This window comes from Trichosurus vulpecula, chromosome 2 (genome assembly GCF_011100635.1).
Source record: "Trichosurus vulpecula isolate mTriVul1 chromosome 2, mTriVul1.pri, whole genome shotgun sequence".
NCBI classification, from domain to species: Eukaryota; Metazoa; Chordata; class Mammalia; order Diprotodontia; family Phalangeridae; genus Trichosurus; species Trichosurus vulpecula.
In genome coordinates this window covers 35,298,734-35,326,668 of record NC_050574.1, presented here as the reverse complement: position 1 = coordinate 35,326,668, position 27,935 = coordinate 35,298,734, and the positions used below count along the sequence as shown (strand labels likewise).

The following is a 27,935-nucleotide window of genomic DNA, read 5'->3' as shown; positions in this document are numbered from 1 at the left end:
CCCGGGCGTCCCGTCCCCCCCTCCCCGCCCCGACCCCACCCCGGGCCCCCCACTCCCCACGCGCCCAGGAGCCCCGCCCGGCCCGGCCGCTCCGTGCTATGTTTGAGTAAGGACAGTGGGGTGAGGGGCTGGGGGGGGATGGACGGGAGGAGGACGATCTGGGAGCCGAAGACCGAAGGGGTCCTTCTCTGGGGATTAGAGGGCGGGGGCCTGTGGGGGTGGGGTGGGGGCTATGAGCGATTTAGGGGGCAGGGACCTGTGGCATGGTGTCTGGGATCCCTGGAAGGGATTGGGGGGGACAGTCTGGAGGGATCAGGAAGGATTTGAGAGATAAAGACCCCTTGGGGGGCCCTTTCGGGGAGACGTGCAGAGATCTGTGGGGTGAGCCTGAGAGCAGCTGCCTACTTAACGGTGGGGCATTGGTTAGTGGTGGGGGTGAGAGGGCAGAGAGGTGGTTTGCCCTGGGTGGGGGGCTGGGAAATGAGAGAGGAGAATGGAGGATTAGGAGCTAAGGCTGCTGTCAGAGCCCCTGGAGGGGGGCAGCGTAGCAGCTGGGAAAGGGGAGCAGTGGGAGGGGGGAGCAGCTGTCAGGGGAGGAGGCAGCTGTAGTAGGGGATGGGGGCTTTTTTTACTGGGAAGGGGCTGAGAAGAGAGCCCCACATTGTGTTTGTGTCCTTAGCACTGCAGGGAAGCCTAAGGGTGGGTAGCGATCATGGAAGAAAGGAGGATGTGTGTATCTGGGATCTTGTGTGTTTATGTCTGGATCTCCCCAACGGTATGATTGTGTGTTTTTTCCCTCCTCTCTGTGTCTCAGGGTCCTTCTTTCCATGTCCTTGAATCATGATGGGTGTTAGGAAGGAAGGAGGCCTGCCTCTTGGGCCCACTTACATTGTCCCATTCTTATAGTAACACATTTCAGACAGATCTGCCTTTTTTAGAGGGAGCCTTGGGTTTTGAGTTTGTGAAGTTCTCAGTGGCTGAGCATATGTATGTACCTGTGATTCTGACAGGGAATAGTTTTATTCTGGGCCTGTTGAGCCCCTAAGGAACAGGAAGCTGGGGGCAGTCAGGAAGTCTGGGTCCTATCGTGGTCTCTTTCCACACAACCTGTCCCTTTCCCCATAACTGGTCTGCCATGTTTCACAAGGGCCCCAAAACACGAATGTTCACACACTACCCACAATGCTACACCCATCCCCCTCCTCAGACGGGAATCCCATCCCACTCCAGGAAGCACACTCACCTTCTGTCTTTGCCCTAGGAAGGCTGATCTCCTTCTCTGCTTCTCTAGGACATTTATTATGAGTTGTTATCTGGGGGAAGTTACCCATCCACTGTCCAGGGAGCTGAATCTTCCTTAGTAAGAAGAGGGCTCTGGCCCTCCTGAGTGGATGAGGACAAAAGAGGCTGGCTCCCATTCGGAGGGAGGGGATAGGGACCCTCCCCCACCCCCTGTTGTTGGAGAAGCTGAAGGATTGAACCCTGGGCCCGGTTATCAGAGAGAGGTCATTGGTGTTGACCACTAGGGTACTCAGCAGCTGTTATCCAAGGTCCAGCTGACTACTATGGTTTTTCTACGCTGGGGAGGCATATGCTACCTTTCTCTACCCTTGAAGGGTTTAGAGAACAAAAGGAAAACCAAAACCTATTGCCCAACTAGACCAGAAAAGGTCAAGAGGTCAGAGGATGAAGAGGTCTGTGTGGGCTACAGAAAAACTCCTAGGAAGGGCCTTGAATGATGGATAGATTTAGAAAGAAATAAAGGGGGGTAGGGTGGGGGGTAGAAGAACCATGGTCCATGAATGAACTTGGTGTGGAGAAGGTACACTTCAGAGAAAAGGGCGTGTGTGTGTCTATATATAGGGGAGACTCAAGAGATAAGGCTGGAGAGGTAAGTTGGAGGCTGTTGTGGAAACCTTGAATGCCAGGCCTGAGAAGTTCAGACAAGCTCCAGTATGTTCCTAGAATAATGTGATCTGTGGGTGATCAGAGCTGTGATTAATAGTGAAGCCTGTGTAGGCCTAATTGGAGGGTTCAGACACTGGATGTGGAGAGTATGATGAGAAGCTATCCTCCAAAATGTAGTACCTGGTTAGATGCCATGCCGTGTTGAGTTGCCTTTCACGAAGTGCAAACCCTGTGTTCCTTCACCTGGGGCTGCTTGATCCCTAATCCCAGAGAGCCCCAGATTTTATAATAACAATAGCCAACAATTGTTACTATTATTGGCAATGTGGTATAGTGGGTAGAGAGCAGGCCTCTGAGTCAGGAAATCAATTTATGAGCGGGTATTAAGTACTATCTACATACCAGGTACAAAAACCAGTTTATCCCCTCAATCCTATCAGGAGAGACAAACACACACACACACACACACACACACACATGTTTGTCCACACACATACACAACACATGCACGTCTCATGTAGGAAATGTTTAAAGAAAGTTAAGTATTCTATAAGGGGGGGAAAATCCCTTTAAGAAGAAAAAGCAATCCAGTCAGGGGAATGGGCAGTGTAGAAGCATGGAGAAGGAAGGAAGAGAACAAGCATTTATTAAAAGCCTACTGTGTGCTAAGCACTTTATCAATATAATCTTGTTTGATCAGCACAACAACCCTGGGTGGTATGTGTTATTATCCTCATTTTTACAGATGAGGAAACTGAGACAAACAGGGTTAAGAGATTTGCCGAGGGTCACACACACCTTGGAAGTATCTGAGGCTAGATTTGAACTTGGGTCTTTTCTGGCTCCAGGGCCCGAATTAGTAAGAAGGTCAGTTTGACCAGATCAAAAAAATATATATATATATATGAAAGGGAGTAATTTGTAATAAGGCTGAAAAGGTAAGCTGAGGACAGACTGGAGAAAGCTTTGAACCTCAAACAGTCAGCATTTATTAAATACCTATTCTGCCCCAGGCACCGTATTAGTGGTTGAAGATAGGAGACAAGAGCCAAAGAGTTTGTGCCCTCAGGGAGGTTGCCTTCCAATTTGAGAGATGGGATACATGCATACGTACACACACACAAGACACATGCAGGTCTGATACAAGGTAACCTTAGAGAAGAAGGAGCTTGGCACTAGTCTGGTGAGATCCGTGAAAGTTGGTAGTGTTTGAGCCGAGTCTTTAAGAGGAAGTAAGGAGATCTCTAGAGGTGCAGGTGCGGAGAGAGGGAACAGTTTAGATCCTGAAGGTGGTAGGAAGTCACTGGAGTTTGCAGAGGAAGGGGGTGAGGTGGGGTGGGGTGACATGGTCAGATCAGCAATTTAGGAAAATCACCTTGTTGGGTGATCAATCGGGATGCTGGATCAGTAAGAGGGAAGAGGTCTGAGGCAGAAAGACCAATTAGCATCTGAGGAGGTGATGAGGTTTAGGGATGGGTGGTGGCTGCAGGGGCAGAGAGCAGCGAGGATGTAGAGGTGGAGTCCATTGGCCTTGGTAGGTGGCTAGAGGGAAGGAGAGGGAGAGACCATCTTTCTAAAGCCTTTTTCCAGTGCCCCAGGGTGGCTCTTAAAGGCACTGACTAGCCTTCCTTATCTCAGAGTACCACTACACCCATGAAATCACAAAATAAACAATTTTAAAATTCCAGCCCAAAACAAATAAATAATAGTTTGAATTTCTATCCTGATAAAAGCTGATATTTACACAGCTTGAAGGTTTACAAAGCACTTCACAGACGTTAACTTTTTTAGTCCTTTCAAAAACCAGGTAGTTTTAATCCTGTTTTACAGAGAAGGAAACAGGCTTAGGAAGGTAAAGTAACTTGCTCAGGGTCATGGAGTTCTTTCCTATCAGAGCCACTTCTCTAGGATGAGTGATCTTCCTACTTCTCATTTTCCCTACTGATTTATTAAGACCTTTCTGGTTATTATGCATATTCCTTAAGGCACAGAACCAGCCATGGCATTCCCCTACTCAAGAATCCCACTGGCTCCCTATGGCCCAATAGATAAAATACAAATTCTTCTTTTGGATATTTATTGCCTTTGTAACCTGGCTCCGGCCCATCTTTCTAGATTAATTTCATATTGTTCTTGCCCTCCCCTCTCCACAGCCTTCCTCCACATGCTCTGTGTTTGAGCCAGACTGGCCTATTTGTTCTTCCTTGTACATAGCCCTTCATCTCTTACCTCTTTGTCCTTGCCCAGACTGTCTCCAGATAGAACTGGAATGTTCTGGAGGTTCAAGGGTTACCATATATATGAGGCTTTTTCCAATGCCCCCAATTATTTTGTAACTCACTTTCTCTCTCCTCTCTTTCTCTCCTTTCTTTCTCTTCTCTCCCCTTCTCTCTCCTCATTCTTTATCTCTCTCTCCCTTCTCTCTCCTTCCCTCCTTCCCCTTCTCTCTCTCTCTCCTTCTTCTTCTCCTTCTCCTTCTCTCTCTCTCTCCCTCCCTCTCTCCATATATATACATCTATCTTGTGTGTATATGTGCTTAAGAAATGCCCATTGGATTGAATTGATTAACTGACTCAAGACTGGAAGGGAAAGGAACCCTTTTCAGTTCATATACATCCCATGTCCAGAAGAGATGGAAACCAGACAGAAAGAATGTTTTAGGTTAGTGTGAGAGGTTCTCAGCTTAGCCTGGTGTCTTGCATTCAGAAGGGCACTCTCTCCCGGTTCAATTTTTCTCTGGGGTGGGATCCAGAGGAGGGAAGGGGAGACATGTTAACAAAGCAACAGATTAGGAAACTAAGGATTAGCTTATGGTCCTGGTTGAAGGATTTGTAACCAAGTACAGATGCCTTACTCGAAGACCTTTTGTCCTATACTCCCCATGAGTCCAGGGGCCTGCACTGGTTCATATCTCTGATCCAACAAGCAATTTGTTAACTGCCAACTGTATATTGGGCAGCAGGTGGTCAGTAGACTAAACTCCAAGTCTGGCATCAGGAAGACTCATTTTCATGATTTCAAATCCAGCCTTGGACATTTACTAGCTGTGTAACCCTGGCAAGTCACTTAATCCTGTTTAACTCAGTTAAATGTAAAATGAGCTAGAGAAGGAAATGACAAACCATTCCAGTATCCTTGTAAGAAAACCCCAAATGGGGTCACAGAGAGTTGGACAGGACTGAACAGCAACAACCATATGTGAAGTCCTGTTCTGATTAAATCAGCCTCTCTGCAAATTCCACCCTTTGCTCCGTGTCTGCAGGCTGGACACAAGAAGCCAATTCCTTTTTCAGATAAGTCTTATTTCCTGTGTAACTGTTGTAAAGTTGCTTAACCTTTCCAGTACTCAGTTTCCTTATCTGAAAAATGTGAGGACTGGATTTGATGACCTGACATGCCTTCCAGGGACCTGAGGAAAGCTTCCCCTATGTCTCCTAACCAGGCTAAAAGCTCTCAGGGCTCTTCAGTTCTCCTATGGTAGTGGGCTGAGGACTAGACTCTCTTGCTAACCAGTGGCCTTCCTAAGATGTGGTGCTACTTAGGACAAACCACAGCACTCCAGATGTGGTCTGGGGAGCATTTTTGAAGTGCCTAGCACAGGGCGTGAAGAGCAGTGAGAAACAGGGTCTGCCCTGGAGGAGTCAGCCTCCCACCTCCTTGGAAAGTCACACAGATCTAAGATCACATGATCAGGACAGAAGGGACAGAGTACTGAGACCTAGTGACCAGTGTGACTTGTAGAGCTGCCGAACTTAGAGGGAACTGTGGCCTCTAAGGTGAGCTGAAGTATGGGGCACACAGAGCCTAGGCTGGAATGGAGATTATGGAAAGGGGAGCAAAGGCTGGAGAGAGTCAGCTTGTGAGGGGCTTGAATACCAGTCTGAAGAGTTTGTTATTTGTGTTGGAGGGACTAGGGAGCTTTCTTCAGCAGGGGATCAATGTGGTAAGACTGTTCTATTTGTCAAGGCTGGAGATGGGGGGGACAGGGAGGGTTGGAATCTAAAGTTTAGATAAGACATGATCCATGTTCTTATGGGGGTAGCTTGGTGGCACAGTGGATGGAGCGCTGGGCCTGGAGTCAGGAAAACCTGAGCTCATATCCAGCTTCAGATGCTTCCTAGCTGTGTGACCCTGGTCAAGTCATTTAACCTCTATTTACTAAAGTTTCCTGATCTGTAAAGTGGGGATAATAATAGCACCCATCTCTCAGGGTTGTTGTGAGGATCCAGTGAGGTAATATTTGTAAAGCACAGGGCACAGTGCCTGACACACAGTAGGCACTATATAGATGTTAGCTATTATGATCATCATCATTTGTAGTAGTGGTAATAGTAAAGCACTTAGCATGTCTGGCACGTAGTAGGCACTATATGTTAGCTAGTGGTAGTAGTAATAAGGTACTTAGCACAATGCCTGGCACATAGTAGGTACTATATGTTAGCTAGTAGTAGTAATGGTAGTAAAATACATAGCACAATGCCTAACACTTAGTGGATGCTATATGTTAGTTATTACTATGATCATCAGTCATAGTTAAATGTTATTATTATAATTTATCACTATCATCCTCATGATGGAGCTTACTCTGGTATGAAGGGAGCAGGGAGAGAGAAGCATGCTATAGTGAGAAAGTCCTGTGATCAGGAGTCTAGACCTGGTTTCCAGTTCTGTCTCTGACATTTCCTCTGGAACCATGCCTGAGACTCAGTTTCACGGGCTGCCGTAAGGGACCAAAGGAGACGAGGCTTTCTCGAGCCTAACACATGACGTGCCATCTGTTAAGAGGTTAGGAAAGGGCTTCATGGCATAGTAGAGGGACACCAGGACCAGGAGCCAGGAAGGCCTGGGTTCTAGTCCTGCTGGTTGGCTGTGTGGCAGCTGGGGAGCTGCTCGACCTCTCAGTAGCAGGGCAGGGATGTTTGCTTCGGTAGGAGCCTCTTCATTGGAGGGTTTCCTGTTCCGATGACATCACATATCTGGGCCCCTTCACCTCCCAAGAGGCACAAACCCAGGTAGCCACAATACCACCCTAAATGGAAGATGGGACGATGGAAGGTCTGAGCTTTAAAAATGGTCATAGAAAGAAAGGAGTCGTCTTGTTGTTCACTCCTGTGTGACTCTACGTGACCAAAGAGACTTTGTCCATGGGGTTTTCTCAGTAAGAATGCTGGGCTGGTTGGCCATTTTCTTCTCTAGTGTGCCCCCACTTTGCAGAGGAGGAACTGAGGCAAATAGGGGCTAAGTGATTTGCCCAGGGTCACATAGCTAATAAGTGTCTGAGGCTGGATTTGAACCCAGATCTTTCTGACTCCAAGCCCAGTGTTCTAATTGCTTTCTAGTCGAGCCCAGGGAGATATCTTAGGAGACATCCATTTGTATTAGATTTTAAAGGAGGAAGGAATTAAGTAAGTAAAGAACAGCTCTCCTGTTGCCTATGCTGCATGCAAAGGGAGGGAAGGGACAGGGATGGACGGGAACTCAGAGGACTGACTAGTTGGGCTGAAGCACTAAGAGTAAGTAAGTGCCTACTAAGTGCTTATTCATTCATTCATGAGCTAAATAGAAAGGCTTTCTGTCCTCCCAAACAAGCACCTACTAAATGCTCATTAATCGTCCACTGAAAGTGGAAAGCAAAGTTGACACCCGGATTGTGAAGGCCCTTGAGAGCCAGCCAAAAAACTTGAATCTTTCCTTAGAGAGCCTTGGGGGCTGCAGAAGCCTTTGGAGCAGAGGAGTGGCGTGGCCAGATATGTGGCTAGATTGGAGCAGAGAGAACAGAAGTGGAGACACCCATTCAAAGGTTTTTGCCGAGGTGCAGGGAGGTCAGAATGAGTGCCTGCCTGTCCTAAGCTATCCCTTAGCGAGAATAGAAGGGGAGGACTTTCTATGGGAGGTGGGTGGACAGGCCTGATGGGTTGTATATGGAAAAGGGAGGCAAGAGATGGTGACTTGGGGGACTGGCTGAATGGTGGTAACCCAGACAGAAACAGTGAGGTTCAACGGAGCAGATCTGGGGGATGACTAAGAATCTTGGTTTTAGGCAAATTGGCTTTGGGGTTGATTGGTAACATGGAGTGCTGGCTTCTGAGGTCCCTTCTAGCTTGAGCCCACGATTCTGTCACCTGTGGGCAGTTGGATGAAAGGGGAGTAGAGTTAAAGCATACTTCAGACAATATATAAATGTTTGTTTAGACATTTCAGTCAGATCTGACTCTTCCCTGACCCCTATTTGGGGTTTTCGAGGCAAAGATACTGGAGTGGTTTTGTCATTTCCTTCTCCAGTTCATTTTACAGATGAGGAAACTGAGGCAACTGGGATTAAGTGAGTCGCCTAGGGCCATACAGCTAGTGTCAGAGGCCAAATTTGAAAAAAATCATTCCTGGATGGGGGTGGGATAGAGTGGTCAGAAGTGACCACTTGAGCCGGACAGCATATATATATATATATATATATATATATATATATATATATATATATATATATACATTCATATTTAGTGAAGCAGTTGGGGTTAAGTGACTTGCACAGGGTCACAGCTAGTAAGTGGGCAGTATTTTAACAGGCAGAAATGAGCAAAAGTAGCATCCATAGTGTGAACAGAGCTGGAGTGGATGGGCTCTATGGGGGGACATCAGAAGAGGAGACTGGAGAGGTAGGGCAGTCAGGCTGAAGGGTTTGTTATGTAGATAAGATATGATCATTATTTCAGATCATTCGATTATCCCAAACAAAGAATGTGGGAGGAGGCTACCCCCCACCCCAGTGGAATTTTCACCATTTAGTGGTCTGAAATAAAAGTTCCCTGGCAATCAGCCACACCAAAATCTGATACTGAAACCCCAACAGACCCACTACTGACTTCCCTTTTCTGGGCCTCAGTTTCTTCGTTGGAACAAATGATCTTGTAAGGTCCCCTACCGTCTTTGAGCCTACAGTATCTATGATCTGAAGGTTACTCTGTGGTTTCCGAAATTCCTGTACTTCAGATCTCTGCCCCTGCTCCACTCTCCCCACCCCCGCCCCCCATACTGCCTCGGGGGTGAGCAGCTTTGATGGCCAGGATCTTCTGCAGCCTGCCCCCATAGCTGGAATGCTTATCCTCCTGGCTCCTCCCCCCCTTTCAGCTCAGCCAACTACCAGCTCCCTGAAGAGGGCTTTCCTGATTCCTCCAGTAGTTTGGGCTTGCCTTCCTGACCTCTAGAAATTACTCAGTGATACATTTTTATTAATCTGCATTTGTGATTACTTATCTGAGTACATTGTTTCTCCCATGGAATAGATGATTCCTGAGGACAGGGATTGTTTTGGTTTTTGTGATCTTTGTGTTCTGAGCACCTAGTACAATGTCTAGCAGATAGAAAGGTTTAAAAAGGCTTGTTAAATTTACAATAAAAGAATTGAAAGGTATTTATCAAGCACTTCCCATTGGCCAGGCAGTATACTAAGCACTGAAGATACAGCTAGCAGTAGCAAGCCAGTCCTTGCCTTTAAGGAGCTTACATTCTAATAAGGGGAGACAGCTTGTAAATGAGGACTGGGCAGTGGGTCTGGAGTCAGGAAGATCTGAGTTCAAATGTAGCCTCAGACACTACTAGCAGTGTGACCCTGGGCAAGTCACTTAACCCTATCTGCATCAGTTCTTCATCTGTAAAATGGAGACACCGGAGAAGGAAATGGCAAACCACTCCAGTGTCTCTGCCAAGAAAACCCCAAGGACAATGTACACGGAGTCACAGAGTTGGGCATGACTAAGCAACTGAACAACAACCACCTTACTGTAGTGTTTTGGCCAGGAAATTCCTAGGGATGGTGAGTGGAGTCAGAAAGTCATGGTCATGCATGAATTTTCAGGGTCGTTACTGACTACTGCCCAAATAACCCACCCCAGGATACAGGCAAACAGGGAGACTGCAGTTTATTCACTCAAGTGTGTGACACATACCATCACTGAGTGATGGACATGTGTATCTCACAATTCCATAGATGACATCTATCTATCATCTATCTATCTGTCTATCTATCTATCTGTCTATCTATCTATCTGTCTATCTATCTGTTTATCTATGTCTGTCTATCCATATATCCATCCATCTGTCCATCCATTCATCTGTCTGTCTGTCTGTCTATCTATATCCATCCATCCATCCATGTAGCTATGTATGTATGTATGTATCTATCTATCTATCTGTCTGTCTGTTTATCCATATATCCATCCATCCATTTATCCGTCCATCCATTCATCTGTCTATCTGTCTGTCTATCTACCTCCATCCATCCATCCATCTATGTATGTATGTATGTATCTGTTTGTCTGTCTACCTATCTATCTACCTATCTATCTATCTATCTTCTTTCTCTCCTTCTGAACTACCTGACCCAGAATAAATTTCTTACAAAGCAGTTTAATTAAGAGCAGGTATAGAACTTAATAAAATAGAAAGAGAATGTTCAAACTGTTACAAAGGAAAGAATGTGTCCTTGTTGGCATTAACCATTCACACCAGACCAAAGAAAACAGTATCTTCTTTTTCAGTCAATTAATCAACATTTGTTAAGCCCCTACTACATGCTTTATTAGATGAAATAAAGAGAAAGTTTCCTAGAACTCTTGAGGTCCTATGAGTTGTCTTTTTTTTAGTCCTAAAGTGATTAAGTGATCCCCCGTCCTCTCTCCTCCTCCTCCTTCTCCTTTTCCCTCCCATCCCTTCCCCTCCTCTCCCCTCCCCCCTTTCCCTCTATTTCCCTGCCCTCTCCTGCTCTCCCCTCCCATCCCCTCCTCTCCCTACCTTACATTGTACCACTTCCCCAAGAATCACAGTAGAGAGTTCGAGTTCAACCTCCCCTTCCCCATAGAGCTTAAAATACAGTTGAATGGCAGAAGGAGGGAGACTGCAGGGTGAAGCCATGAGGAAGCAATTCTTCTCCTATCTCCTAGCAATCTCTAGCTCTAGAGCTGGAAGGAACCTCTGAGGCCATCTGGTACAGCCTCATTTTACAAATGAGGAAACAGGCTTGGATTCTGGGATTGGTACAAGTAAGCGCCCTTCCAGGTCATCTAATCCAGTCCCTTTGTTGCTGCTGCTCTGCTGACTTTAAAAACGTACTCTATTGATGTTTTCATCAGTCGTTCCCCAATAGACTCCTGTACAACAAGAAATAACAGTGAATTCAAACCAATGGACACAGTGACCACATCTGACAGCATGTACCTACCGCATCACATGCTCACAGTCTCCTGCTTCTTTGCCCAGAGACAGACAGAGAGACACACATGAAGAGAGAGAGGAGAGATAGAGATAGTGAGAGAGACAAGGAAGCAGGGAGAGACAGTTAGAGACATATAGAGCTATTGATCACTGCCTTTCATTTAAGTTCTGGTACCCTTTAGTGTTGTTAATTTATACTGAATTCAACAAGTGTTTTTAAAACACCTACTATGTGCCAGATACTGTGTTCAGAATTTACCCAAAACTTACGAGATATAAACCCCAAATGAAACAGCCCTTTCTCTCAGGGAGCTTACATTTTATTGAGGGAATTTAGTTAATTAATGAATTTAATTAAATAAATATAGAATACATGCAAAACAAACACAAAATGATAGTTTGGAGGGTGCCCTAACAACTAGGGGGATCAGAAAAGGCCTCTTTTAGGAAATGGTACTTGAGTTGAAGCTTATAGGGAGCCAGGTGTTCCAAGAAGCAGAAGTAAAAGAAAAAAACCATTCCAGGCATGGAGGCCAGCATGTACAAAAGCATGGAGACAGGAAGCTCATGTTCAGGGAACAGGACATGGGTCAGTTTGGCTGAACTGTGAAAGAAATTTGAAGTTAGTTTGGTTATATTGTGAAGTGTCAAACGGAGGAGTTTATTTTTTTCCCCCAGAAACAATAGGGAACCACTGAATGTTCTTGAGCAAGGAAGTGACTTGGTTGGTTAGATTTGGGCTTTCGGAATATCAGTTTGGCAGCTGTGTGGAGGTTGGTTTGTCCCAAATGGAAAGAATGGAGGCAGGAGGACCAATTAAGAGGTGATTGCAGTAGTCCAATTTGGGTTCAATGAGAGCCTGAATAGGGGAATGGTTGTGTGAGTGGAGAGAAGGGGATGAATGTTAGGTCAGATTGACCGGAGGTAGTGACTGCTTGGATACAGGAGTTGAGGGAGACTGAAAAGTCTAGGATGTTTCTCAGCTTGTGTGAACATGATTCCCCAGGAAGATGATGGTGTTCTCTACAGAAACAGGGAGATTCAGGGGGAGGGGTGGTGGCAATGGCGCTGGTTTCCATTTTAGATCTCATCTGATAACTCATCATCAGAGGGTCCTTGAACAAGGTCGTCTTGGTTATTCTAGCATTCAAGTAGGCATGGAGACCATCTTTTGGGAAGATACATGAACGTAGACTCTTGTTCTCTTAAATCAAATGCTTTTTCATAATCAAGAATAATAAACACAGTGAGGTCTTGTATTCTGCACTTTTCAGTCAGTTGTGTGATGGTAAAGATGTGGTCTACTGTGCAATATCACTTGTAAAAGCCTTATCTGTTTCCTTCTAATCTCGTCTAATTTTCTGTAGATGGAACAGTAAGAGTGGAGCTCAGTGGTTGTTGCTTTTCTTTTAGTCACCTCTTTGGGAATATTGACAAGATCTGAGATTTTTTCGTTATTAGTAAGGTCCACCATTGAAATGGAGGAGATCTAGGCAGAATCCAAAGCAAACAGGGATATTCTATAAAGGATGAGATTTTCCAAATACTCCCATTTACAGATGATGTCATGTGGTTGCATGAGCCTTCTTGCCTACTTAAATAAGTTTGGCCTACTCATCCACACAGGAAAAACCAAGTGGATGAAAAATACCCATTGTACAGACTATGATATTCAGTTACATGGACAACCTAGAGAACTCCTCCGTCAGTACACATATGGAACATAAGTTGAGCCCAGAATTAAACAGGAGGAGAAGGAACTAAATTGCTTCTGAGAAATTGCAAATCTCCTTTAGTGACCTCAAAAATTTTCCATGAAAGCAGAGGCCCGTTATTTTTAAGACCAATATTCTTTAGCTGTGGTTGTATTGCTGTAAGTTATGGAACCCTACATATAATCTTCAGAGGATTAAGAATTCAGAGAGCTGTTAGAGAGGAGCATGGTAGGTGATATGAGTGAGTTGCCATGCATAACAGTCAAGGGTTTAGCAAGAAAAAAAAAGAATGAGAGTGAAGGAGGTAAATAAAAAATAACATTATTGGAAAAGAAAATGGGCTGGTCATGTGGCAGGAGCAAGGGAACAACCTGCAGGTAGACTATGTGCTCCACTGGTATCTTTACCCCATCACAGGGAAGCAAAGAAGGCTCTACTACATTGAATGGACTTCCCACAGTAAAGTTATAGGAGGACTTGGGAGGGCAGAAGCTGCAGAGGTTGATCATACTTAGTATTTTGAGGTGAAGGAGTTGTTTCTAGGGGTTTGATGAATTCCATTTTGGACATGGTGAGTTCAAGATGACCATGGGGCATCTGGATGGAGATGTCTAGCAGGCAGTTGGTGATGCAGGCCTGCAGTTCAGGACTGGCGTAGAATTGTTGTTGTGTTTGTCCTTCATTTTTGAAGAGGACTATGACATCAGGGAGATGATGACATGACTTGCAGTTGACTTTGATTTGAGTGAGGGAGGGCTGTGCAAGGTCACCAGCCTCACTTTCTCCTCCAGAACCATCTGGGTCCAGTGGCCTGATATTAACCAGGACGACTGGAGATGGCCCAGGATGCAATGTGAGACCCTCACCCTTTCAGGCTAAGGCCTTTTCAGGGTCTCACTTAGAGTGAGGTAACGCCCATTCAGTGAATAGGCCTCTTTAAGAAGTGAGTTTAGAATATCTAGAACACAGAAGCATTGATTGACCTCAGAGGTCATTACATCCAACCCCGACATTTTATAGATGAGTAAACTGAGTCCCAGAGAGGTAAAGTGACTAGGGTCACACAGCTAGTAAGTGTCAGGGGCAAGATTCAAATTCATGTCTTCCTGACTCCAAGTCTAGTACTGTGTCCACCACACTATGCTGGTTCTGGGGTCATCCATGTAAAACATTTATTAAGTGCCTACTAAGTGCCAGACACTATGCTAAGCTCTAGGGATACAAAAAGAGGCAAAAATAGTCCTTGCCCTTGAGGAGCTTACAGTCTAAATGGGGAGACAACATGCAAACAAATATATGAGATGATAGTTGATCCCCTAGGACAGAGGTGGGGAATCTGTGGCCCACCCCAGCCCAAGGAGCTGATAAGGAGAAAGTGTAGAGAAGAAAAGGCTGGTGATCCGTGGATGAAAATCACACCAAAGGTTAATGTCTTTTGTCTTTGACTTCCTTTGCAGTACAATCCTAGTACTAGGTCAATCGAGGATATATAGTTCACCGACATGTTTGGGTTGAATTATACATTTCTTTGTTTAAAAAATATATTTTCAATCCACAAAATTTCCCCTTTTCTACCTCCCACACCTGTATTTCTCCCTGTCAAACTGAGAGGAAAAACCCCACCCCCTATTACAAACGTGTATAGACAAGCAAAGCAAATTTTGCATTGGCCATTTCGAAATAAAAATTTTCACTCTGAAAAAAAAAGAAAAAAAAGAAAATCACACCAAAGAGACTGTAAAGGAGACAGGTAGGCAAACCAGGAGGTGACGGGTCACTAGTATGTAGAACAAAAGGGTAGCTCAAAGTGTCTAGTGCTGCAGAGGTCTCAGGAAAGAGAAGGACTGAGAAAAACATTGGATTTTATATTTGATCTGGGAGATGGTAGGGAGCCAGAGGAATTTATTGAATGGGGAGGTGACCTGGCCCAATCTGTGCTTCAGAAAGGTCAATTTTGCAGCTGAGTGGAAGCTGAGATTTTAGTGGTGAGAAGACCAACCATTGGGCTATACTAGTAATTCAGGCCTGCACCGGAGTCATGGCGGTGTTGGAGGAGAGAAGGGGGCATATACAAGAGATATAAAGGTAGAAATGACAAGTTTGGCGAGAGATTGGATATATGGAGTCAACACAAGTAAGGATTTGAGTCACCGAGGTTGCCAGTCTGAATGCCTAAGGGAATGGTGGTACCATCAACAATAGTAAGGACGCTGGGAAGGGAGAGGGCTTGGGGGAAAGATAATCAGTTGTTTGGACCCTGTTGAGTTGGAGATGGGCTATCCAGTTGTCCAACAGGCTGTTGGATATGTGAGACCAGAGCTCAAGAGAAAGGTTAGGGCTGGATAAACAGTTCTGAAAGTCATCAGCATAGACATGATAACAACCCATGGAGTTGATGAGAACACCAAACGAGAGAGTATTCAGGAAGATGAGGGCCAAGGGGAGAGCCTGGGGAACACCCCACTGCGAGTGGAACTTGGAAGAAGATCCAGCGAAGGGGACTGAGAAGGCGTGATCAGATACATAGGAGGAGACCCATCGGATAGACCGGTGTCATGAAAACCCAGACAGAAGAATGTCTCTGGGAGAAGTAGGTAGTCAACACCATTGAAGGCTGCAGAAAGATCAAGAAGGATAGGATTGAGGTCATTGGTAGCTTTGGAGAGAATATTTGAATATTTTCAGTTGAATGGTGGTATCAGAATCCATATTGTAGAAGGTTTAGAAACTAGTGACAGGAGAAAGGAATTACTGATTGCAGATGATTTTTTTCCTTTTCTTTTTTACCTGGAACCTTTTATTTTTTTAAAATAAATGTATTTACTTAATTTTAAATGAATTAGTAATCTGTCCCTCCCCCTGCCCCCTGCCCTCATTGAACAACGATAAGAAGGCAAAAACCCCAAACCCTCATTATAACTATGTATAGTCTAGCAATTTAAATTCCTCATTGGCTATGCTCACAAATATATGTCGCTCTGCATATTAAGTTCGTCATCTTTCTGTCAAGAGGCAATTTTATTGTAGCCGGCTTTCTCTAGGAGTTTGGCCGTGAAAGGAAGGAGAGATATGGTCTAATAACTAGTGGCGATACATGACTCAAATGAAGATTCTTTTGAGAATGGCAAGACACGGGCATGTTTGTTGGCAACAGTGAAACAGTCAGTAGATGAGTAGAGACTGAAGATTAATGAGTGGGGTGATATCTGCCAGAGATGACAGGAAGGAATGGGATCACTTGTGCATGTTGAGTGGTTTGCTTAGGCAAGAGGGGCCACTGTTCTTGTGAGACGGGTGAGGGAGGAGATAGTGGAGGAAGAAGGCTGAGTGATGTGATGAGGAGGAAGGAGGAACAGGGAGCCCTCCGTGAATGACCTCATTTTTTTTTCCTGTGAAGTATGAGGCAGTCTTCAGCTGGGGGGTGGGGTGCAGGGGTGGAAGACTTGAGGACGAATGAAAAGGTTTGGAAAAACTATTGTGGGGAGTGGGATAGTCAGTCGATTAGAGAGGTGTAAAAGGATTTCCCAGCCTCAGTAAGTTGAAATTATGTAACATGAATTATCAGTGGACGCAGTCAACATGGTTTGGTGGTTTTCTTCGGTTCTATTTTATAGCATATGAGTAAGAGTTAAGGAGGCAGATCCAGCGTTGGGTCTTGGCTGAAGGAGAAGGAGGAAAAGAGACTCAACTCTAGAAAACAGTGTGAGGTTGAACTGATTTGTCAGGAAGTTGAAATAGGGAGGGAAGGAGAGTGTGGCCACTGTATAAGTGATAGCTTGAGAAAGAACCAAGGGGTGGGATGATTGTAGATCATGGCGAGGATGAAGAATGGGGCTGGGGGTCATAAAGCAGATGGAAAGATAGAATCCTAGAAGGTAATTTCAGAGTTCATCATGGTAGAAGTGGAACATTGGAGGTCGTGGCAAGAATGTCTCTGTGTGTAGCCGTAAGAGTGGGAGAATTTGTCTGAGATCACACAATGAGGTAGTTCAGAGCCCAGACTAGGACTGTTTCCTCTTGATTGCCAATCTCTGGAGTTCCTGATCTGGAAGTTGGGCACCAGATGACCATGTTATAACTGGCGGGAGGAAGTGTTGAAGTGGGGAGAGATGATCCTTCCTGGGAGAGGGAAAAGGGACTTGGGGCGGAGATTGGGAGATAAAGGATATTGAGCAGAGGGCCACATATACACACACACACACACATATATATATATATATATATATATATATATTATATATATATATATGTATATACAAGCCATTATTGTCATAAAAATGAACAGTGTACTAGAGCGCTTCTCCAGTTTCTTAGGGCACTGAGGGCCGCATGCTGGGTTCCAGGTTCAAGATCTAGATACCTTAACAGGGGTTTAAGAGGGGAAAGAGAACTCAACCCAATTTTCCCATTTTTTTTCCTCAGCACGGCCCCCCACTCCGCCCGGAGCACCCCCAGCAGCTCCCCTTCCCTTCGGAAGCGGCTGCTGCTGCTGCCCCCAAACCGGTCCCCACCTGCGGAGCAGGACACCGGAGCCATGGTGGAGAAGGGGTCTGAGAAGGGCTCTGACAGCTCCTCAGAGAAAGGTGGAGGGGCAAGCACTCCTGGAACCCAGTCACTTAGTAGCAGAAACTTCATCAGAAATAGCAAGGTCTGAGCAGGGCTGGGCTGTGCATGTTGTGGGGTGGGGAAAAAATGCAGAAGGGCGAGCAGAAAGGGGAGGGGTCGGTAAACACGGTGAGGGCATGGAGAGGTATAGGAAAGGGAAAAGAACAGAGGGATAGATACCTAAACTGACTTCCCTCTTTTCTCTTGTAGAAAATGCAGAGCTGGTACAGTGTAAGTATCTGTGGAAATATGGGTGATGGGAATTAAAACATCCCATTGGGTGCAGTCCTCTATAGAAAGAAATGAGGGGGAAAGTGTGACCTGGAAAGCATTCAGAGAACAGAGAGGGGAAGGATCTATTAGAAAAAAGGAAAAGGGAAGGAGGGAGGGATAGGTGCTGGAATGAGATGCAAAATGAGAAGTAGGGCTGGGGACTGGGCTGGAATTGAAGCCTGGAAGGGGGCTGAATGGGGAGCAGGTAGCTGAGCGATTGACTCATTCTTTACTTATATCCCCCGTACCTAATGTGGTGCCTGGCATATAGTAGGTGCTTAATAAAAGCTTGTTGATTGGTTATCTGATTGGGCCTCAGGAGGCTCAGGAGAACTTGGGGAAGGTGAAGAAGGGGGTGACCCTGGTCAAACTCCCTGGGTCTCCCTTCTCTCTGACAGATGTTGAGTCCCACCTACAAACAGCGAAATGAGGACTTCCGAAAGCTCTTTAGTAAACTTCCTGAGGCTGAGCGGCTCATTGTGGGTAAGAACAAGACAGGGGAACTCTTTGGGGCTCTTGGTCCCCAAGCCTCTCTGCCTTTTCTGCCCTAGACATCCAAGGTCTGCCTGGTTTTCACTGCTGTCCAGATCTGGTTTTCTTCTTCCCTGCCAGCCTCCCCTTCTCATCCTGTGCCCTGTCTCCCTGCCAGGCTGCTGCCCTCCTCACTTCTGGCCTTTCCTCTCCCTTCCTGGTTCCTGGGCTCAGGTTACTAAGCTGGCCATCCTCTTGTCCATTCTGCTCTCAGATTACTCCTGTGCCCTGCAGAGGGATATCCTTCTTCAAGGCCGCCTCTACCTCTCTGAAAATTGGATCTGTTTCTACAGCAATATCTTCCGTTGGGAAACCACGGTGAGGCCTGGGGCCTGGGCCCAGCTCTCAAAAGCTGAGGCAGGGGCAGGGGAGGCCGGGCTGCAGAGGGTGTTAATATAGAGACATACATGCTAGCAGACCCCCTCCCACATCTTCCCCCTTGGCTCTCCCAGATCTCAATCCAGCTGAAGGAAGTGACATGCCTGAAGAAGGAGAAAACTGCCAAACTGATCCCCAACGCCATCCAGATCTGCACCGAGAGCGAGAAAGTAGGCAGCGGAGGAGAAGGCATTAGGGCATGGGAGATTCAGGGCGAGTCAATGAGCATTAATGGATGTGCCATGTACAGTGCCATGGTAGGCGCTGGGAAATCTGATTAAGAAGCCAGAATGTTTCCTGCCCTCAAGGAATTTAGGCTGGCATAGGGGAGACACCATGTATAACTATATAACATAGGTATGGAGTAGATGGAAGGTAACCTGAGAAGGCAGCAGTAGCAAGGTTGATTCAGAAGCACATCATGTAAAATGGGGTGCTCCAACTGAATCTTGAAGGAAGAAATTAAGGATTCTAAGAGATGGAAGTGAGAAGCATGAGTATGCTAGCCCTGGGGGCACAGCCATTGCAAAGGCCCAGAAGATGGCGGTGTCATGTGAGGAGCAGCAAGTGAAGCTGCTATGGTTAGATTACAGTGTAGATGGAGTAAGAAGAATAGAAATATGGGAATGGGCCGAAGGGGTGTATATCTAATTCTGGAGCCACTGACATTTAATGAGTTGGTGAGGGTCATAGACTTACCCTTTAGGAAAGTCACTTTGGCAGCTCTACGGAGATCAGATTGGAGTAGAAGACTTGGGACAGGGAGGCTAATTTAGAAAGGAATTTCGGGTAGTCCAGGTGAGGGGGCCTGGTTAGGGTGGATGATGGAGGGAGAGTGTAGAGAGTAGAGATAGGATGGGGAAAATGGGATTGGGAGGGAAAGCTGCTGCCCTCAAGACTTGAGGGGGCTGCCCTACCCACTTCTCCCTGACCCCATCTTAACCCAAATGTGGGTGCTGGTAGGCAGTAGAAAGGAAGGGTGTCTGGGAAATAGGAGGACTTTCGGGAGACTTGTATTGGGGAGGGTGATAAAGAACAGAGGAATGAGTTAGGGGAAGGAGTTGGGGAATGGTGGACAATAGTGGGAGGGACATAGGGAAGTAGATGTCTAAGGGGTGATTGGGGTGTTGAAGGCTAGAGGGAAGAAGTTGCGAGGAGAGCCCTGAATAGGTGAGCAGGAAGATCTCCAGGCTGATGACAGAGTGAAGGGGAGGTCTGGGGGAACCTTAGATCAGGACGGAAGACTCGGTTTCACACCCACTCTTTCTTTCACACCATTTCTTGCTCAACCTCCCCCAGCATTTCTTCACCTCCTTTGGGGCCCGAGACCGCTGCTTCCTGCTCATCTTCCGCCTTTGGCAGAATGCCCTGCTGGACAAGGTACCAGGGGCTGGTTGGGGGAGGCTGAGGGAAGAGATGCCTGGTACTGGGTGGACCGAGGGCTCCCCCTGATGGAGAAGAGGGGAAATAGCGACCAGCATTTTTAATGAGCAGGATGGGAAGGGGCTTGGGGGGAAAGGTTACAGGGAGAAGGTCAGTGGGGCAGGAGGGAGAAAAGCTCTCCTGCCCCTGGGAACAAGAGAGAGTGGAAGGCTCTCACACCCCTCCCCCATCCTCAGACTCTGTCCCCTCGGGAGCTGTGGCACCTGGTACATCAGTGCTATGGGGCAGAACTCGGCCTCACCAGCGAGGATGAAGATTACGTCTGCCCTTTGCAACAGCTGAATGGTTTGGGGTAAGATGGGGGCAGAGGAGAAGCGGGTAGGGCAGCCCCCTCAGGTCTTGGGTGCAGCAGGGACTCAGGCACAGACTGATCTTCCCTCTCTCTTCTTGACAGGGGCCACAAGGAGGTGGGGGATGTGATTGCCTTGAGTGATATGACCCTGCCCCGTAGGTCTCCAGACCTCAGCCGAGAGCCCAGCCCTACAGCTTCCCGGAGGACCCAGCTCACTCCCTGCCCCTCCCAGGCAAGCAGCGACGGGGACAATGTGGTGAGTCACGCTGAAGAGCAGGAAGAGAATGAGCTAGCCAGGCAGGTGGACCTACATGATGGATGGTGGTAGAGAGAGTGTGGGACCAGGGGTCCAGGCACAGCTCTGTTATTAGTTCACCAATACTTGGGTTTATTATCAGGAGACTCCTGCTTTACAGAAGACTTTGACTAAGCAGATCACCAATGTCTCTTCCAACTCTTAAGATTCTGTGTCCTTGGACAAATCGCTTACTCTGTCAATGGGCATCTACTATATTAAGCAAGCCAAGGCGATAGGAAGCCCCTGAAGTTTATTGAGCGAGGGGCTGATGTGGGCTTTAAAGGGAAAGACTCCTCGGCAGCCAAGTGGAGAATGGATTGGAGTAGGGAAGGACTGATGAGAAGGCTATTGGAATAGTTCAGATGAGAGAGGATGAGGGCCTGGCCTAGAGCTGTGTGTGCTAGTGGAGAGAAGGGGGACTAGTGTGGACTCTGAGCTTTGGTCAATGGTCTAGACCATTTCCAAGGCCCCTTCTAGCTACATTCTGTAACTCTGCTGCTGCCAGTCATTCCTAGGCCCTTGTGGTAGACCCAGGGTCCCTCCCTCAGGCCTGGGAAGGGACGTGGAGAATAGTCAAGGAGGACTGGAGGATTGAACCCAGTTCCTATTTCCTTAGGGTGAGGAGGATAAAGAAAGGCAGACCGACAGTCAACCAGATGCCTCCTCCAGTCAAACAGTAACCCCAGTGACTGAGCCCCCTCCAGCCGAGATGCCCCCTGATGGTCCAGCCCCTCTGGCCCCCTTGGATCTGCTGCCCAGTGAAGAGATGTTGACAGACACAAGTAACTCCTCCTCCTCAGCCACGGAGGAAGGTGAGGCAGGAATGCCGCCCCTTCTCCAGCCTCCTCCCTGATGGGCTGTGTCCCCCAGGTCCCCAGCCAACATCTACCCTTCCCTCCCCTCCCCCAGCTGACCTGACCTCCTTCCTACCGGACCTCTCTGGCCGCCTCCTCATCAACTGCGTGTTCCACATGGGGGCTGACCGCCTGCAGCAGATGCTGTTCTCTGATTCCCCCTTCCTGCAGGGCTTCCTCCAGCAGCGAAAGTTCACTGGTCAGCACTGAGGGCAGAGGAGGGTCTGGGATAAACAGCAGAGCCAGGGAGGGCCAGGGACCTAGATTCAGATTTGGGAGAATCGAGGGATCCCAAGATCCAGGATAATTCCAAGAGCTCCCTCTTTTTTCTAACTGTTCTTCTCTCCCATCCCAAATGTTCCCAAGGGGACCATGACTCCAACCTGCTAAGAGACCAGAGCAAAGAAACCCTTCTTTTAGGAAGGCTTCCTGGTGGAGGGGTTGGGGGAAGAAGCTGCCTTCTCTTGGCCTAGGGTTTGGGATGAAGGCAGTCAGGGGCAAAGAATAGACTGCTGCTCACTCCCTCTCCTCCACCACAGATGTGACATTTACCCCATGGAGTGGGGAGAGCAAGTGTCACCAAAGCCGAGTTCTGTCTTATACCATCCCCATCAGCAACCCCCTGGGCCCCAAGAGTGCAGCAGTGGTGGAGACTCAGGTAAGGGAAAAGAAGGCACTTTGGGACTGGAAGGTGGGGGAGTAGGAGGAACCAGGAAAAGAGAGACCTGGGAAAGAAAGGTGGTGTGGGGTACAGAGATGCTTTGAGGGGCTCAGGATGAAGAGACCATGAGACCTGGGGTGGGTGGGGTGCTATGTGAAAACAGAGGGAGAGAGGATAGGGAGAGGCTGACCCATGTTCTTCTCTTCCCCTCCCCCTTGACAGACCCTGTTCCGACGGAGTCCTCAGGGTGGGGGCTGTGTGGTGGATTCAGAGGTCCTCACTCAGGGCATTCCATACCAAGACTATTTCTACACCGCTCATCGATACTGCATCCTGAGCCTGGCCAGAAACAAGACCCGCCTCCGGTAACCACAGAAATATCAACGCCAGCTCCCTTCCCTTCTTTACCTCAGCCCCTACCATGCTCCCACTCTGAGGTCTCATACCAGGCTTGTGTAAGCTTGGCTCCCTTCAGGTTCATTCATCTGTTAGTTGGGACAGAGAGAAAGAAAGTCAAGCTGTTAGTTGGGACAGAGAAAAAGAGAGTCCCTGTCCTGCTTATGTTTTTAGTTCCCTATCCTCAAGGGATGAGGCATGACCTTGTCATTAGAGACTTCTCAATCTGAGCAAGGGGGACAGGGATCTGACATCTGGAACCCCAGGAAAGGGGAGATGGGCAGAACAAGAAGGAATCTGCCCTAAGGACTTTTGCAGAGCCACACAGCAAAGGCAGGGCATGGGGGGAGTAGAAGAGCCGAGTCATGAGTCTCTAAACCTCCCCAGCCTGTTTCCTCCTGTGAGTCTGCAATCCCATGGCCTTGGACAATTCTTTCAGTCTCCCTCAGTCTCATTTGTAAAATGAGGAATTGGGGAAGTAGGGTTGGTTTAGCCAGTCAGTGGGGTCCCTTCTACAGTTGTGATCTCTGAGTCAAGCAAGACTCCCTGGAGGGAATTTTGATTTGAGCCTGAAAAAAGGTGGGAGGTGTTCTGGCATACAAGCCCTGGCTCCCTTCTTCTCTCCTTGCTTCCCTACTCAGTGTGTCCTCAGAGATCCGTTATCGGAAGCAGCCCTGGAGTCTGGTGAAGTCCCTCATCGAGAAGAACTCCTGGAGTGGTATCGAAGATTATTTTCACCACTTGGGTAAGCTGGGGCAGTCAGAGGAAAGAAGAGGTCAGGAGGGGGAAGGGCGTGGTGAGGGGGACTTCCAGACTCCCACAGCTCCCCCTCTGTCCCACCGGAGTTCCAGACCTCCTCCTCGGCCCCGAGGCTAATGGGACACATCTGTTCTCTGGAATTGTAGGCCTCAGACAGCTTCTGTGGCCCTCCCCACTCCCCACAATGGAAAGACATGTAAAAACCCTTTTTCCACCTTAGTTCAGCTGAGATGAGTGGGAGGTACTCGGCTAGGCCAACCGAGTCCTTCAGTAGCCAAATGTAAGGAAATAGAAATCGTGCTCACACTCACATTCACACACACACACACACACACACACACACACTTTCTCTCTCTTCTTTTTCTTCTGTGATGCTCTTTTTTCTTTGCTCTTTTTTTTTTTTGGTTTTGTTTTCTCCTAATTTATTAGTAAAGGCTCCTTCAGAAGAACTCCAAACATGGCACAGTTAACCCGAAAGGATTAGCAGATAGGGAGGTGCCAGGGTTATGGGTGATGGTCTCAGCAGTCCTTGAGATCCTATGGGGTTAGGGCATGAGAGGAGGGGAGTCTGCAAAGGTTCGTTGGGAACAGCCATGGACCCTGGAGCAGCCCGGACTGGATCTACGTGACCCCGTTGTGGATCCTCCAAAGGGAGCCCTGGGGCTGAGAGTAGAAAAGGGCCCAGTTCTCAGGTATAATTCTGTTTGCTTCCTCCTCACCAGAGAGAGAACTCTCCAAAGCAGAGAAAGTGTCCCTGGAAGAGGGTGGGAAGGAGGCCCGGGGGCTGCTGTCAGGCCTGAGACGACGCAAACGGCCTCTGAGCTGGAGGAACCATGGGGAGACCCCGGCCCATGCTGATCCGGACACTTGTACTCGGGGAGGCCTGCACCCTTCAGGTACCTGAGGGGGATAGAAGGCAGTGAGTTAGTACCATGGATCAGGTTCTGAACAGGTCTTAGAGGACCTGATCAGATAGAGAACACACTGCCTCTCTCAGTCTGCTCCCCTTGCTCCTCCTCCCCATTCCCTCCAATCCCATCCACTCCACTTACTCTTTGCCCAGAGCCAGGCTGTGCCAGGCCTCAAAGGTGTGGGCCATCCACTCCAGGGAAAAGGAAATGTCCCTATCCTCAAGAGGCCCTCTCTGTGGGACAACCAGACAGGATATATCTAAGAAGAAGCAAGGTTCTCCAAAGATATTACTAGTATCAAGAGCCATGAAAAGGGCATCCTGTGCACTGTGGATGCTGGAGAGGGTACTAGAAGTCCTGGGAGAGGGGTGGGATCTTTGAGCTGACTTCTGAGAGTCAGCTCGTGCATATGGACTGATGGTCTGATGGCCTTTTGTGGGGGGTCTGATCTTGGGGAAGGCTGAGGAATGGAATGGGGCAGGAAGGTGTCAGGGAAGACATGAGTACAGATGAGCAGAAGGTGAGTGTTGGGGAGATGGGAGATCTGGGGAGATCAGGAGGGCATGCCAATGCTGAAGAGTTCCATTCTCCACCTCCCCCTCCCATTCTGGCTTTGATAAATTCACTTCCTGTGAGACCTTACAGTTTCTTTGTTTCTTCATCTATAGAGGGATAGGCTGGGATGGTTTCTGGGGCCTCTTCCAGCTCTAAGGCTCTTATTCACCTCCAGTCCAGTTTGCTTTTCTTATGGGGTCCTGGGTGGCCAGGCCTCCTTACCTCTCCCTCACCTTCTGTCTTTCTCCCCATAGGCTCAATCGCTTCTCGACTCTCAGAACCCTCCCTAGACCAGAGCCCTGGATCAGGCATTCCTGGAATTCTCCTTATTATCAGCATTGTGTGAGTTGGGGAGGGGCGTGTGTGTGTGTGTGTGTGTGTGTGTGTGTGTGTGTGTGTGTGTGAAATATAGGTGCAATGGAAAAGGTACTGACTTTGCAGTCAGAGCCCCTGGGTTCGAGTCCCCTTACTTGTGTGACTGTGAGCAGTCCACTTTATCTCCTGTGCCTCAGTTTCTCCATTTGTAAAATGAGGGGGGTGGGGCTAGATGGACTTCGAGGTTCCTTCCAGCTCTAAACCTTAGATTTTATGATCCTCTGGTGGGTAGACAGGTCCTCACCGTTTCTCGTCTCTGACTCTTTCCTCCCTGCATCCCTAGGATCTGTGTAAGGTAAAGTATTGGATTCCCTGCCTCCCCCTCCCCCATTCCCCTGCTCTCTGCCCCTCTTGGGCCTAGGAGGAGTCCTTGGACTGGTCCCGGCCCTCCTTCATGCTTGACCATGCTTAGATTCCTGACCCATGACCTTTGTTTACCCCCTCTCCTCCTGCTTTCTGCCCCGAGGCTCCTGACTCCAGGCCTGTTCTGACCACTGACGGTTTCTCTGCCTCCTATAGCCTTGTCATCCTGGTTGCTCTAAATGCTCTCCTCTTCTACCGGCTCTGGTCGCTGGAGCGGACAGCCCACACCTTTGAGGCCTGGCACAGCCTGGCTCTGGGCAAAGAGTAAGTGGAGTGGATGGGATTGGAGGGAATGGGGAGGAGGAGCGAGGGGAGCAGACTGGGAGAGGCAGTGTCCTCTCCTCCACCTGGTTCTCCCTCTGGGCCTCAGCCCCAACTCTCCCCATAGGAAGTTTCCTCAAACGGCAGCTGAGTGGGCAGAAATCTTGGCCCTCCAGAAGCAGTTCCACAGTGTGGAGGTGCACAAGTGGCGGCAGATTCTCCGGGCCTCGGTGGAGCTGCTGGATGAGGTGAGCCAGTGGGAGAAGTCTTATCCTCCCAAACCTTCCCTGGCATTTTTTGGGCCTCCCTCTTTTTTCTTCCCACCCCATGCATGACCTGTTTGCTTTCCCTGCAGATGAAGTTCTCCCTGGAGAAACTCCACCAGGGCATCGAGATGTCGGAACCCCCCTTTGACCCTGAGCCCCTTGGAGAGAATGCGTTCTCCTGAGAACCGCCCCCCTCCCCCTCCACCTGCCCCCTAACGAATGGACAGATGGACAGCCTCAGTTGCCACTGCTGGACCAGTGCTGGACCCTTTGGATGCCTGCTTCCCCCCAACCCCTCCTAAGTCCCTTGCTGTGTCCCCTTTTCCTCACTTCACACCTATAATCCCTTTATCTTTGATACCCACAAGACACTCTCCTCCCTTTGCAGAACAGTCTTCAACCCTCCCCCACCCCCTGTACCCCCTATGTCGGGGAGAACGGTCGGACACTTCAGCTGCAGAACTGTGATGCACTTTAGTACCTGGGGAGGGTACACTGGGGGCAGTAGCGAGGTGGAGAGAACAATATTTTTGCCCCCTCAAGCCGTCTCCAGCCTCCAACAACCGTCTCTCTACCCCTCTCCCAGATGATACTTGAGATGATCCTGGAGCTGGTTGCAAGGGCCTTCTCTACAGCTCCTTTCCTCCTTTTTTCCCTTTGGGTAATTTATTTTGGAAAGAGTCAAGCTGCCCCTGGGAGGGGGGACAGACCTAGGGTGGGGAGTCCTATGGACAGGGGAAGGCTGACTGTCTAGTGTTCCCCCCAGAGATGGGGTCTAATGTATTATATTTATTTGGGGCAAACAGAGCCCCAATAAAGGGTCGGAAATGTTCTTGTGGGCTGATTTTGAGGCAACCAAGGGAATGTTGTATATTTGAAGGCCAGGCTACTGGGACATGTTGGGGGTGGAGTAAGGGGACAGTTAATAAGTCTTGGCTCCACAGAAAACTCTTTCAAGTCTCCCATGACAAAGCAGACCGCAGGAATAAGCTGCGACTTTTATGGTTTTCAATTTATGGTATTGAATTTTGAATTTTGGGACACCCTACATAGCGCTTTAAAGTTTACAATCATGGCCTTGGCTGAGCCTCACAACAGCACTGAGGTAGATTTTATAGGTTATTACCCCCACTTCATAGATGACTAGTCAAGTGATAGAGACAGACTTGAACCCCGGTCATCTAACTCCTAGCACCATGGATATCTTGTCACTATGCCTCATAAATCCATCAGAAATTCAACCCCAAGGGTCCTGAGCCAAGGAACCAGCCAAATTAGGGGAAACAGGGTAGACATTAGCTCCCCAGCGGGGTCCTCACTGACCGAAAGGGGTCCATTGTCCAGAAACACACCCAGTAATAACTGCTGACATTTACATGGTGTTCTTAAAGAATTATAAAACATTCTACGTACTCTCTCATTTCATCTATACTCTTCCTAAACAGTTTTTTTCTTCTATTTCCCATCTCTCGAATTGGCAGTATTTTAATGCCAGAAGCAGAGGATCATCCCAAACTACCCCATAATTTGTTTTTTAAATCCTTTGCATCCACTTTGGGGATGAATGCAAAGAAGAACTTGGCTCCCACCCACACACCTGGGCCTGATGGAGCCCATTCAGGTCGAGGGGCAGTGGGGGAGTCCAGGAATTCCAGAGTAGCCTACCTTGGAGTGGAGGGTAGAGGGCCCTTGCATGAGTCTGGTTCAGTGTGAACTTACAGGACTGGACATTAACAGTTACAAAGGACTTCTTCACACCCTCTCTCCTTCAGTCCTCCATCCTATTTGGTAAGGTGTGCATAAACATTACTTCTATACCTCAAGGGATCTGTGAAATCATGTGGGCTCTTCCTCCAGGGAGACAGAACCGTAACTTCATGCCTG

At 48.0% G+C, this 27,935-nt stretch overlaps 2 protein-coding genes across 6 annotated transcripts in view; one reads left to right on the top strand and one right to left on the bottom strand.

Annotated features, from left to right (window-relative positions):
• The window catches only part of LOC118839020 (zinc finger protein 850-like), a 902,460-nt gene that overhangs the window by 47,053 nt on the left and 827,472 nt on the right, over positions 1-27,935 (bottom strand). The window lies entirely within an intron of this gene.
• On the top strand, positions 44-26,883 carry GRAMD1A (GRAM domain containing 1A). Of its 5 annotated transcripts, none has more exons than XM_036746425.1 (20): positions 44-106; positions 17,253-17,478; positions 17,646-17,666; positions 18,107-18,191; positions 18,454-18,557; positions 18,692-18,787; positions 19,917-19,997; positions 20,237-20,352; positions 20,512-20,608; positions 21,267-21,462; positions 21,560-21,703; positions 22,044-22,162; positions 22,388-22,530; positions 23,203-23,306; positions 24,043-24,216; positions 25,041-25,128; positions 25,445-25,456; positions 25,681-25,788; positions 25,895-26,033; positions 26,141-26,883. In XM_036746425.1, the coding sequence occupies exons 1-20, from the start codon at positions 99-101 to the stop codon at positions 26,231-26,233; spliced, it is 2,154 nt and encodes a 717-aa protein (XP_036602320.1). In that variant the 5' UTR covers positions 44-98; the 3' UTR covers positions 26,234-26,883. The 5 variants fall into 5 exon arrangements, with proteins under 5 accessions (XP_036602320.1, XP_036602318.1, XP_036602316.1 ...); XM_036746423.1 differs by having other exon boundaries at positions 20,455-20,608; positions 25,913-26,033; XM_036746421.1 differs by having other exon boundaries at positions 20,455-20,608.